General features: G+C 46.1%; 1 protein-coding gene across 4 annotated transcripts in view; it reads right to left on the bottom strand.

Annotated features, from left to right (window-relative positions):
* Positions 1–14,358, bottom strand: part of mical1 (microtubule associated monooxygenase, calponin and LIM domain containing 1) — a 105,833-nt gene that overhangs the window by 15,818 nt on the left and 75,657 nt on the right. For 3 of the 4 annotated variants that reach the window (XM_060845580.1, XM_060845583.1, XM_060845581.1), the window contains 2 exons: positions 12,585–12,689; positions 7,838–7,931 (listed from right to left, as the gene is read on the bottom strand). In XM_060845580.1, coding sequence (XP_060701563.1) covers positions 7,838–7,931; positions 12,585–12,689 — 199 coding nt within the window. The remainder of the gene's footprint in view (positions 1–7,837; positions 7,932–12,584; positions 12,690–14,358) is intronic. The other variant, XM_060845582.1, reaches the window with a different exon arrangement.

Raw genomic sequence — 14,358 nt, 5'->3', positions numbered from 1 at the left:
AGGAAAATACATTTTCCATTGATTGAGTCATCCTAGGATAAGAAGCTGAAGTCAGCACCAATTAAATGACACAAATACATCCCAACCCAGCATGAACAAAGAGCAGCATTGGATATTTCACATCTCGGGCTTAATAGCTGCTATTACTGAGGTAAAACACAAAGCAGAATACAGGTCACATGACTATAGCAAGCCAGCTATTACTTATTGTTTATTTAAAAATATTGGAGATTCTTAAAAATAGATGTTGGCCAGTTGGAGTGACAATGATAATTGTTTTTCTCCAAACATTCACCCTCTTTTCATCAAAAATAATAATTTGAAAACACAACTATTTGCAACTGTAAGTTATCCACGGTCAACAGCAATATATACCATTCACTAACAAACTTCTATTAATTTGAGTCAGTCCCACTTCTGTCATCCTCTGCAAATGATATGCAACGTCCTCTATGATTTGGGCAGGTCTTGGTAATGGTACACATTGTCATTGACAGTTCATCAGGAACTTTGCCAGTCCTGGGATGAGGTTCTCTATGCAGACGGCAGTGTTCCCCTGCCAAGTGTTACTACTGATGCATCGTCCTCATTGAGAGATAGTGGACTCATGGTTCTGATGGTTGTACTGCATTCTGTGCAGTTGGTGACACATCTTCTTCTAGCCATCTACAGAGAAGGAGCAGCTGTCCTAGTTGTATGTATATACCTATAGTTACAATAGTATAGACAATAATATAATTCATGTTCACTGAGTGGGAGCAAGGTGATAACTGTTCTGCATGGTACCAAGCTGTCATGTGGACTGCCCCTTGTTAAGGGCATTGAGTGTTTGTGCTCTGACTGACTCTCCAATGCTAAAGTCTGGTCATGAGCTGGTGGCTTTATCAAAGTGAAATTTAGCTTATTTTGGTTTGCTGATGTAGTCCTTAATCTCATTGCTGATGTTTGGCCAGTGCAGCACTCAGGTAAGGTGCACTTCCTTAGAGACAAAAAACAACTACAGATGCTGGAATCCAAGGTAGACAGATAGGAGGCTGGAAGAACACAGCAAGCCCGGCTGCATCAGGAGGTGGAGAAGTCAATGTTTCGGATGTAACCCTTGACAGTTATGTGGATACATGTCAGCATCTTTTTGTTTTAACTCCTTAGAGATGATGAGTCCAAGATGCCATCTTGAGCTGTCACTTCATCTAGAGTCATAGAGATGTACAGCACGGAAACAGACCCTTCGGTCCAACCCGTCCATGCTGACCAGATATCCCAACCTAATCTAGTCCCACCTGCCAGCACCCGGCCCATATCCCTCCAAACTCTTCCTATTCATATACCCATCCAAATGCCTCTTAAATGTTGCAATTGTACCAGCCTCCACCACATCCTCTGGCAGCTCATTCCATACACGTACCACCCTCTGTGTGAAAAAGTTGCCCCTTAGGTCTCTTTTATATCTTACCCCTCTCATCCTAAACCTATGCCGTTTAGTCTCCCCCACCCCAGGGAAAAGACTTTGTCTATTTATCCTATCCATGCCCCTCATAATTTTGTAAACCTCTATAAGGTCACCCCACAGTCTCTGACACTTCAGGGAAAACAGCCCCAGCCTGTTCAGCCTCTCCCTGTAGCTCAGATTCTCCAACCCTGGCAACATCCTTGTAAATCTTTTCTGAACTCTTTCAAGTTTCACAACATCTTTCCGATAGGAAGGAGACCAGAATTGCATGTATTATTCCAACAGTGGCCTGACCAATGTCCTGTACAGCCGCAACATGACCTCCCAACTCCTGTACTCAATACTCTGACCAATAAAGGAAAGCATACCAAACGCCTTCTTCACTATCCTATCTATCTGTGACTCCACTTTCAAGGAGCTATGAACCTGCACTCCAAGGTCTCTTTGTTCAGCAACGCTCCCTAGGATCTTACCATGACGTGTATAAGTCCTGCTAAGAATTGCTTTCCCAAAATGCAACATCTCGCATTTATCTGGATTAAACTCCATCTGCCACTTCTCAGCCCATTGTCTCATCTGGTCCAGATCCTGTTGTAATCTGAGGTAACCCTCTTTGCTGTCCACTACATCTCCAATTTTGGTATCATAGAACATAGAACATAGAACAATACAGCACAGAACAGGCCCTTCGGCCCACAATGTTGTGCCGAACATCTATCCTAGATTAAGCGCCCATCCATGTACCTATCCAATTGCCGCTTAAAGGTCGCCAATTATTCTGACTCTACCACTCCCACGGGCAGCGCATTCCATGCCCCCACCCCCACCACTCTCTGGGTAAAGAACCCACCCCTGACATCTCCCCTATACCTTCCACCCTTCACCTTAATTTTATGTCCCCTTGTAACACTCTGTTGTACCCGGGGAAAAAGTTTCTGACTGTCTACTCTGTATATTCCTCTGATCATCTTATAAACCTCTATCAAGACATCCCTCATCCTTCACCGTTCCAACGAGAAAAGGCCGAGAACTCTCAACCTATCCTCGTACGACCTATTCTCCATTCCAGGCAACATCCTGGTAAATCTTCTCTGCACCCTCTCCAAAGCTTCCACATCTTTCCTAAAATGAGGCGACCAGAACTGCACACAGTACTCCAAATGTGGCCTAACCAAAGTCCTGTACAGCTGCAACATCACTTCACGACTCTTGAATTCAATCCCTCTGCTAATGAACGCTAATACGCCATAGGCCTTCTTACAAGCTCTATCCACCTGAGTGGCAACTTTCAAAGATCTATGTACATAGACCCCAAGATCCCTCTGTTCCTCCACCTGACTAAGAACCCTACTGTTAACCCTGTATTCCGCATTCTTATTTGTTCTTCCAAAATGGACAACCTCACACTTGGCAGGATTGAACTCCATCTGCCACTTCTCAGCCCAGCTCTGCATCATATCTAAGTCCCTTTGCAGCCGACAACAGCCCTCCTCACTGTCCACAACTCCACCAATCTTCGTATCATCTGCAAATTTACTGACCCACCCTTCGACTCCCTCATCCAAGTCATTAATAAAAATTACAAACATCAGAGGACCCAGAACTGATCCCTGCGGAACTCCACTTGTAACTGGGCTCCAGACTGAATATTTACCATCTACCACCACTCTCTGACTTCGACCGGTTAGCCAGTTTTCTATCCAGTTGGCCAAATTTCCCTCTATCCCATGCCTCCTGACTTTCCGCATAAGCCTACCATGGGGAACCTTATCAAATGCCTTACTAAAATCCATGTACACTACATCCACTGCTCTACCCTCATCCACATGCTTGGTCACCTCCTCAAAGAATTCAATAAGACTTGTAAGGCAAGACCTCATCTGCAAACTTACTAACTATTCCTCTTACGCTCAGATCTAAATCATTTATATAAATGACAAAAAGTAGTGGACCCAGCACCGATCCTTGCGGCACTCCACTGGTCACAGGCCTCCAGTCTGAAAAGCAACCCTCCACCACCACCCTCTGTCTTCTACCTTTGAGCTCTGTCTGTCTAATACTCCCCTATATACCAGGTCTTTCCTAAAGACTTCCAGCCCATCCTTTCATTACTAATTCCCGCAAGATTTGCAGAGTTGCATCCAATTGCTTGATTAGAGCAAGTCTTTCAGATGACGTGTCTCTGCTGGGTGAAGATTTCCAAATCCAGTCAGGTTGTTGCTTTTCATTGATTCTGAAAGATTTCACACTCCACCCTAGCATTCTCAACTTTTCTCACAGCGGGTGCTGCTCCCCACAGCTTCTCAGCAATGTACATCTGTTTCTCTTGTTAATTTGTCGTGTACAGATAATATCTCTGCAAAACAAATGATGTCCCATTGCAGATTCTTTGACTGAATAGAAGTAGCCCTGAGGATCATGCTTTGAAATGGCTTGAGGTTGGTCTCCACTGTCACTTCATCTGTCTCAAATCGGTATGATTGATATACTTACAAACAACGGCAATAATCGGTCCACAGCGTTGGTACATTTACATTAAATGCAGTCAGTTGTCCTTGCTGTATATGTGTTGCTCCAAGTTCTGTCTCACTGGAATCACACTGCAGGATAACATCATCACTGACATCACAGGACCCTCAGCCCTGGTGTCATTGTCACTTGTTATTTGTTTCTAGTAAATCTTCATCTATTCCTACACTGAGTTTTCTGGAGGTTTGCACCCTGATCATGAATAATGCAAACACTTTGCTACATTGTTCTCAAAATCAATGAAATGTTCGACTGTGTTCCCATCTGTCGGTTGTTGCATCTGTGCGACAGCTCTCATTTTGTCAGGACCCAGGCAAAGCCATTTTGCGGTCAGTACATACCCTATGTTTGCAACTTCAAGCACCTTCAATTGTATTATCTCCTTGTTCAGCTTCAGGTTTCATTTGGTGAGTTCTCTGTCGCAGTTGCACCCGATAGTGATTGTAGTGTGTGATGGCTTCTTGCATTGTGTCTCCACCTTCACAGACAAGCAGATCATTCTCGGGGTCTGCATTCGTCCCATTGTGTTGGGCTCCCAGCTTCATTCGTTCCCTCGGAGTAAGTATCACTCCATCATATAACCTGAACCTTACCTTTGTATGCACCTGCAAAGCTCATATGTGTTGCACAATTAGCACTGGTGTCCACCTAATGGTTGAATCTCTACAGTGTGGGAGCAGGCCATTCTGCCATTCAAGTCCACACCAACCCTCCAAGGAGCATCCCATTCTGTAACCTTGCATTTCCCATGGCTAACCAACCCAGCCTGCGCATTCCTGGAGGAACCCAGACAGACACGGGGAGAATGTGAAAATTCCACACAGACAGTCATCTGAGGATGGAATCAAACCAGGGTCCCTGGCACTGTGAGGCAGCAGTACTAACCACCGAGCCACCATGCCACCCTATACTTCACACTTACTTGATAATCATTCTAACAGTCACACCCCATTGGTTGCCTTTAGACCTGAGGATGCCTATCTGTTGTGCAGTGCAGGGTGATTCATTTGAACCATTGGCTGACATCTCTCCAGCAGCCATTTTCATTAGCTTGCTTTGCCTCTTTGTAGCTAAAACACTTACATGTGAAGTAATCACCTTCTTGCAGGTTAGAGAACTGTTTCCTCTACAATGGACATGCTTTCATTTCTTTTGTGTGCTGTCCTCTGCAATATTGTCCTCTTGCCTTCAACTCTCTGCTGGCCCTGTGTGAACATTATTTCCTTTTCTTTTCAATATGTTGTTCTCATTGGGCCTAGAATGTCTTGCGATATAATGCAAAGCCTTACCTATACTTCCATTAATACTGTCAGTGTTGTGGTTCTGTTCGCTGAGCTGGGAATTTGTGTTGCAGACGTTTCGTCCCCTGTCTAGGTGACACCCTCAGTGCTTGGGAGCCTCCTGTAAAGCGCTTCTGTGATTTTTCCTCCGGCATTTGTAGTGGTTTGTCTCTGCCGCTTCCGGTTGTCAGTTCCAGCTGTCTGCTGCAGAGGCCGGTATATTGGGTCCAGGTCGATGTGTTTGTTGATAGAATCTGTGGATGAATGCCATGCCTCTAGGAATTCCCTGGCTGTTCTCTGTTTGGCTTGTCCTATAATAGTAGTGTTGTCCCAGTCGAATTCATGTTGCTTGTCATCTGAATGTGTGGGGCTACTAAGGATAGCTGGTCGTGTCGTTTCATGGCTAGTTGGTGTTCATGGATGCGGATCGTTAGCTGTCTTCCTGTTTGTCCTATAGTGTTTTGTGCAGTCCTTGCATGGTATTTTGTACACTACGTTGGTTTTGCTCATACTGGGTATCGGGTCCTTTGTCCTGGTGAGTTGTTGAGTGGCCACTGCAGCGGACAGCTGGAACTGACAACCGGAAGCGGCAGAGACAAACCACTATAAATACCGGAGGAAACGTCACAGAAACGCTTCACAGGAGGCTCCCAAGCACTGAGGGTGTCACCTGGACAGGGGACAAAATGTCTGCAACACAAATTCCCAGCTCGGCGAACAGAACCACAACAACAAGCATCCGAGCTACAAATCTTCTCCCAAACTTTGAACTGTCAGTGTTTTAACACATGTTGACAGCTGACTTGAGAATGAGTGCCTCCTGTCTCAGTAGACATGCTCTCACGGTTAGATCCTATCTCTGATGAGATTATCTTTCCATTATCCAAACTCTCGGGATTCTGTTCAATGTGTCAATGCCGTCACTATCTGATCAACAGTTTCCCTTCTCCTTGAGTTGTGATGTTGAATACAAGTACTTTCATAAGTAGCATTAATACCGGGTTAAAGTATATCTTCAAAATCTTTCCTGTCAAGGTTCTCTGCTCTTCAGTGAAATCTTCAAGTTAAGTAAGCTTTCCGCTCCACTGTCAAAAGGGTTGCTCTTCTTAATTGCACAGTCTTATTAGTTAAGATTAGATTACTTACAGTGTGGAAACAGGCCCTTCGGCCCAGCAAGTCCTCACCAACCTGCCGAAGCGTATACCACCCAGACCCATACTCCTACATTTACCCCTTACCTAACACTACGGGCAATTTAGCATGGCCAATTCACCTGACCCGCACATCTTTGGACTGTGGGAGGAAACCCACGCAGACACAGGGAGATTGTGCAAACTCCACACAGACAGTCGCCCGAGGCAGGAATTGAACCCGGGTCTCTGGTGCTGTGAGGCAGCAGTGCTAACCACTGTGCCACCGTGCCGCCCACAAATACATTTTAATCTAGTGGCTGCATTCTGCTTATGGCAAACACGGCTTAGATTAGATTACTTACTGTGTGGAAACAGGCCTTTTGGCCCAACAAATCCACACTGACCCTCTGAAGAGCAACCCACCCAGACCCATTCCCTTACATTTACCCCTTCACCTAAGACTACGGGCAATTTAGCATGGCCGATTCACGTAACCTGCACATTTTTGGACTGTGGGAGGAAACTGGAGGACCTGGAGGAAACCCACGCAGAGAATGTGCAAACTCCACACAGACACGTTGCCTGAGGAGGGAATTGAACCCAGGTCTCTGGCGCTGTGAGGCAGCAGTGCTAACCACTGTGCCACCGTGCTGCCCTTGCACTAGTCAGGAAACGTGGGCTCGTCTGGGATATGAACCCAGATCTCTCGTCCGTTTGTGTCGAAGATGACCCAAAGCGAGAATCATTTCCCTAGACCAACGAGCCACACACTTTGTAGCTATTTTAGAGTTCTGCCACAGACAGTGGTAAACATGCTATTTCAATCTCATGACTCCTTTTAGTTCCACAGCAGCTGGGAATGGAAAATTCATGACCAATCTGACTCACCCAGCACTTAAGAAGTTGCAGGCTGTGGTTTGAATTCTTCCTTGTGTTTTTGTTCACAGCAGCTGGCTGTTTTCCAGCTCTGAAAACCCTCTCAACTACAGCCGCACAGTTCCGGCTTTCTACTTCTAGTGATGTGCTTGATCGCTACCACAAGCTAAAGTGAAAGCAAGTTCTAACTGATAAAGATAAAATTAATATGAAGAGCCAGGTAGTACATTATGTACAGATGCATTTCCCAAACAGGAAGTGCTCTAAATAAACACATAGCTTTTGCAAATGATGTTTCACTTTTGTCTTTGAGACAGTCACCTTTATGTTTTTTGTTATATATGATCAAATCGATTAAGTGCTTTGAATGCGTAAGTTTTGACAGACTTAATCCTCTCTTTAAGACAGGACAGAGTTTCCACAGAAAGGCATGGCTGGAAAAGAGCCAGATTTCATTGGGATGTTAAATCATGAATGACTTTCAGAACACCAGGGGAAATCCTTATCACATTCCTCACCCAAACACAGTCTTATAAGGAGAAGCTGTGTGACTGAATTGTGGCTTTTACCTTTACTATTACGCATTTCCTGCTCAAGGTGAATTCCCCTCTGCTCCAAGTCATGGAACGTCTGTTCAATCTCTTCCAACCGTCTCTGAATCATCTGTGGCACAAAAGAGAAAACACTGGGATAACACAGGCTTGGCACCATGAAAACACAGGCCCACACCAGGAAAACACAGGCTTGACACCATGAAAACGCAGGCCCACACCAGGAAAACACAGGTTTGACACCATAAAAACACAGGCTTAACACAATGAAAACACAGGCTTGACACCATGAAAACACAGGCCCACACCAGGAAAACACAGGCTTGACACCAGGAAAACACAGGCCCAAACCAGGAAAACACAGGTTTGACACCATAAAAACACAGGCTTAACACAATGAAAACACAGGCTTGACACCATGAAAACACAGGCCCACACCAGGAAAACACAGGTTTGACACCATAAAAAGACAGGCTCAACACAATGAAAACACAGGCTTGACACCATGAAAACACAGGCCCACACCAGAAAAACACAGGCCCACACCAGAAAAACACAGGCTCCAACCATGAAAACACAGGTTTAAAACCATGAAAACACAGGTGTGCCACCATGAAATCACAGGCTTATTACCATGAAAACACAGGCCCACACCAGGAAAACACAGGCTTGACATCGTGAAAACACAGGCTTGACACCATGAAAATACAGGGCCACACCAAGAAAACACAGGCTTGTCATCATGAAAACACAAGTTTAACACCATGAAAACACAGGCCCACATCATGAAAACACTGGCCAACACCAAGTAAACACAAGCTCCCACCATGAAAACACAGGCCCACATCATGAAAACACTGGCCAACACCAAGTAAACACAGGCTCCCACCATGAAAACATAAGCTTGGCACCATGAAAACACAGGCTTGACACCATGAAAAACATTGGCCCACACCAGGTAAACACAGGCCCACACCATGAAAACACAGGCACACACCAAGAAAACACAGGCTTGACACCATGAAAACATAGGCACACACCAGAAAAACACAGGCCCATGCCAGAAAAACACAGGCTCCAACCATGAAAACACAGGTTTAAAACCATGAAAACACAGGTGTGCCACCATGAAATCACAGGCTTAACACCATGAAAACACAGGCCCACAACAGGAAAACACAGGCTTGACATCATGAAAGCACAGGCCCACACCATGAAAAAACTGGCCAACACCAGGTAAACACAGGCTTGGCACCATGAAAACACAGGTTTGGCACTATGAAAAACATTGGCCCACACCAGGAAAACACAGGCCCACACCATGAAAACACAGGCACATACCAGGAAAACACAGGCTTCACACTAGGAAACACAGACTTGGCACCATGAAAACACAGGCTTGGCACCATGAAAACACAGGGACCCACACCAGGAAAATACAGGCTCCAATCAGGAAAACACAGGCCCACACCAGGAAAACACAGGTATGACACCAGAAAACACAGGCTTGGCACCATGAAAACACAGGCTTGACAACAGAAAACACAGGCTTGGCACCATGAATATACAGGCCTACACTTGGAAAAGCTGAAAATGTGTTGCTGGAAAAGCGCAGCAGGTCAGGCAGCATCCAAGGAACAGGAGAATTGACGTTTCGGGGATAAGCCTCCTTCAGGAATGAGGAAAGTGTGTCCAGCAGGCTAAGATAAAAGATAAGGAGGAGGGACTTGGGGGAGGGGCATTGGAGATGTGATAGGTGGAAGGAGGTCAAGGTGAGGGTGACAGGCCGGAGTGGGGTGGGGACGGAGAGGTCAGGAAGAAGATTGCAAGTTAGGAGGGCGGTGCTGAGTTTGAGGGATTTGACTGAGACAAGGTGGGGGGAGGGGAAATGAGGAAACTGGAGAAATCTGAGTTCATCCCTTGTGGTTGGAGGGTTCCCAGGCGGAAGATGAGGCGCTCTTCCTCCAACCGTCGTATTGTTATGGTCTGGCAATGGAGGAGTCCAAGGACCTGCATGTCCTTGGTGGAGTGGGAGGGGGAGTTAAAGTGTTGAGCCACGGAGCGGTTGGGTTGGTTGGTCCGGGTGTTCCAGAGGTGTTCTCTGAAACGTTCTGCAAGTAGGCGGCCTGTCTCCCCAATATAGAGGAGGCCACTTCGCATGCAGCGGATGCAATAGATGATATGTGTGGAGGTGCAGGTGAATTTGTGGTGGATATGGAAGACCCTTGGGGCCTTGGAGGGAAGTAAGGGAGGAGGTGTGGGCACAAGTTTTGCATTTCTTGCGGTTGCAGGGGAAGGTGCCGGGAGTGGAGGTTGGGTTGGTGGGGGGTGTGGACCTGACAAGGGAGTCACGGAGGGAGTGGTCTTTTCAGAAAACACTTGGAAAACACAGGCTTGACACCATGAAAACACAGGCCTGACACCATGAAAACACAGCCTCACACCATCAAAACACAGGTCTACACCAGTAAAACACAGGACTGACATCAAGAAAACACAGGCCCCAATACCAGTAAAACACAGGCTCCAATCATGAAATCATTGACCCACACCAGGAAAACACAGGCTTGACACCATGAAAACACAGGTTTGACACAATGAAAACACAGGCCCACACCAGGAAAACACAGGCTTGACACCATGAAAACACAGGTTTGAACCATGAAAACATTGGCCAACACGAGGAAAACAAAGGCCCACACCAGGAAAACACAGGCCCACACCAGCCTTCACACTAGGCTTGACACCATGAATATACAGGCCTATACTTGGAAAGCACAGGCTTGACACCATGAAAACACAGGCCCCCCCATACCAGGAAAACACAGTCTTCAGAACAGAAAACATAGGCTTGGCACCATGAAAACACAGACTTAACACCATGAAAACACAGGTGTGACACCATGAAAACACAGGCTTGACACCTTGAAAATATTGGCCCACACCAGGTAAGCACAGGCCCATACCAAGAAAACACAGACACACACCAGGAAAACACAGGCTTCACACTAGGAAACACAGGCTTGGCACCATGAATATAGAGGCCTATGCTTAGAAAACGCAGGCTTGACACAATGAAAACACAGGCCCCCACACCAGGAAAATACAGGCTCCAATCATAAAAACACAGGCTTAACACCAGAAAACACAGGCTTGGCACCATGAAAACATTGGCCCACATCAGAAAAACACAGGCCCACACCAGGAAAACACAGGCCCACACCATGAAAACACAGACACACATCAGGAAAACACTGGCTTCACACTAGGAAAAACAGGCTTGGTGCCATGAAAACACAGGCTTGGCACCATGAAAACACAGGCTTGGCACCATGAAAACATTGACCCACACCAGGAAAACACAGGCTTGACACCATGAAAACACAGGCCCACACCAGTCTTCACACTAGGCTTGACACCATGAATATACAGGCCTATACTTGGAAAGCACAGGCTTGACACCATGAAAACACAGGCCCCCCATACCAGGAAAACACAGTCTTCAGAACAGAAAACATAGGCTTGGCACCATGAAAACACAGACTTAACACCATGAAAACACAGGCTTGACACCTTGAAAATATTTGCCCACACCAGGTAAGCACAGGCCCACACCAGGAAAACACAGGCTTTACACTAGAAAACACAGGCTTGGCACCATGAATATAGAGGCCTACACTTGGAAAACGCAGGCTTGACACAATGAAAACACAGGCCCCCACACCAGGAAAATACGGGCTCCAATCATAAAAACACAGACTTAACACCAGAAAACACAGGCTTGGCACCATGAAAACATTGGCCCACATCAGAAAAACACAGGCCCACACCAGGAAAACACAGGCCCACACCATGAAAACACAGGCCCACACCATGAAAACACAGATACACATCAGGAAAACACAGGCTTCACGCTAGGAAAAACAGGCTTGGCACCATGAAAACACAGGCTTGACACCATGAATATACAGGCCTACAATTGGAAAACACAGGCTTGACACAATGAAAACACAGGCCCCCACACCAGGAAAACACAGGCTCCAATCATGAAAACACAGGCCTACATCAGGAAAACACAGGCTTGACACCATGAAAACACCGTCCCCCACCATGAAAACATAGGCTGTAAAATGGGGAGACACATGCTGGGGAGGAGGAGAAGTGAGGCCAAACTCAGCATGTGGTCCTGGGAGTGTCACATCACAGGTCTGTCCTTATTCTGCCTCCATGGAGGGAGGGAAGCAGGCAGAGAAGTGACAGCACAGTAGGTGTTGTCCCTATGTGTAGTCCAAACAGTAGGTGTGAGGAGAGTCTGAATGGCGGGGGGGGGGGGGGGGGGGATGGTGAGGATTAGGGTTCATGAAGGGAACCGTGGAGCACAGGATCTCAAAGGAATCACTCATCCTGCAAGTGGCATGACTCAGCAATGACCTCAGGTCAACAGGAAGTTGAACGTAAATAGTAAGGGATTTTCAGCATTAACTTAAGCCTGCTCCAGAATCAGGTAAAGTAACGTTTACAAACTAATGGTGCCAGTAACTGAGACATAATTGGTTTAATGGACGCAGAATCCAACACAGTGTGATCCAACTGCTGCATGGTCCGATTCCATCATTTTCAACAAAAAACCTAAACCTATGTGGGCACAGGAGGGAAGCCTCACCTCTGTTGGTTTCAGTGAAATGACTCGATGGTGAAGGGGGACAGCAGTGGGGCAGCCTGGGATAGCCTAGCAATCGAGGACGTAGCTAATATCCCACATTACCTGTGCTTTCGCAAACCTCGCCATTTCTTCCTGTCTCGCACGCCGTTCAAATGTTCTCAGTTTCCACGTTTGCCTCTTTGCTGCAAACTCCTCTGGAGTCAGCTTCTGGGAGAAAGGGAACAATGTCTCTTACAGTTAACCTCAGTTTATAGCCCTTTAAATGTTAGTTGTGTACAGAAGGTCATCTAACTGATGTGTACCAGATAAAGCCTCACATCAATTACTGTCCACTGCAGGTCAGTCAGCTCGTTAGACATTCCCTGAAAGCACTCTTAGAGTCATAGAGATGTACAATACGGAAACAGACCCTACAGTCAAACTCCCCCATGCCGACCAGATATCCCACATAAATCTAGTCCCATTTGCCAGCATTTGGCCCATATCTCTCTGAAGTCTTCCTATTTATATACCCATCCAGATGCCTTTAAATGTTGCAATTGTACCAGCCTCCACCACTTCCTCTGGCAGCTCATCCATACACGTACCACTCTCTGTGTGAAAAATTTACTCCTTAGGTCCTTTTTAAATCTTTTCCTCTCACCTTAAGCCTATGACTTCTAGTTTTGGATTCCCTAACCTTGGGAAAAAGACCTTGACAACTCACCCTATCCATGTCCCTCATGATTTGATTAAAACTCTATAAGATCACCCCTCAGCCTCCGATGCTCCAGGGAAAACAGCCCCAGCCTGTTCAGCCTCTCCTTATAGCTCAATCCCTCCAACCCTGGCAACATCCTTATAAATCTTTTCTGAACCCTTTCAAGTTTCAAAACAGTCTTCCTATAGCAGCGAAACCAGAATTGCACACAGTATTCCAAAAGTGGCCTAGCCAATATCCTGTACAGCCACAACATGACCATCCATCTCTATACTCAATACACTGACCAATAAAGGAAAGCATACCAAACACCTTCTTCACTATCCTGTCTACCTACGACTCCACTTTCAAGGAACGATGAACCTGCACTCCAAGGTCTCTTTGTTCAGCAACACTCCCTAGGACCTTACCATTAAGTGCATAAATCCTGCACTGATTTGCTTTTCCAAAATGCAGCACTTCATATTTATCTAAATTAAACTCCATCTGTCACTCCTCAGCCCACCTGATCAAGATCCCGTTGTAATCTGAGGTAATCTTCCTCACTGTCGACTACACCCCCAATTTTGGTGTCATCTGCAAGCTTACTAACCACACCTCCTATACTCACAGAGCAAAAGTGAGGACTGCAGATGCTGGAGATTAGAATTGAAAGTGTGGGGCTGGAAAAGCACAGCAGATCTGGCAGCATCTGAGGAGCAGGAGAGTCTATGTTTCAGGCAAAAGCCCTTCTTCAGGACTATATTCACAGCCAAATCATTTGTATACCAAGTCTAGTCTTGTGGAATCCATGTCTCTCCATTGTCTGACCTCACATGGCCATATTTGGACAATATCAGCAGGATATATGACCACGTTATGTCCAGGTCACCCTGTATACCCCCCACAGGAATTCAATAAGAGCAATTATGAAGATGTGTTTCTCTTTCTTAATGCCGGACATGAATTTCCTTCTGTTCAGCTTAACCACTAAATCAGGAAGATGCTGATGTCAGTAAGAGACAGAAAAACAACAGTTAGGTAAAGTGACCACAGGTCCGAGCAGACCATAGGACAGCCATCTCATTAGAGAGAGAGAGAGAGAAAGACGACTGGTGGTGGTTTAACCTGAGGGTTGAGAAGGAGAGTTCATCATGTTAAGCTCAGTGACAGAATTGAACCCATGCTGTTGGCATC

This window comes from Hemiscyllium ocellatum, chromosome 26, assembly GCF_020745735.1.
Source record: "Hemiscyllium ocellatum isolate sHemOce1 chromosome 26, sHemOce1.pat.X.cur, whole genome shotgun sequence".
Classification (NCBI taxonomy): domain Eukaryota; kingdom Metazoa; phylum Chordata; class Chondrichthyes; order Orectolobiformes; family Hemiscylliidae; genus Hemiscyllium; species Hemiscyllium ocellatum.
Note: the sequence above shows the minus strand (reverse complement) of the source record. Positions and strands in the feature narration are given on the sequence as shown.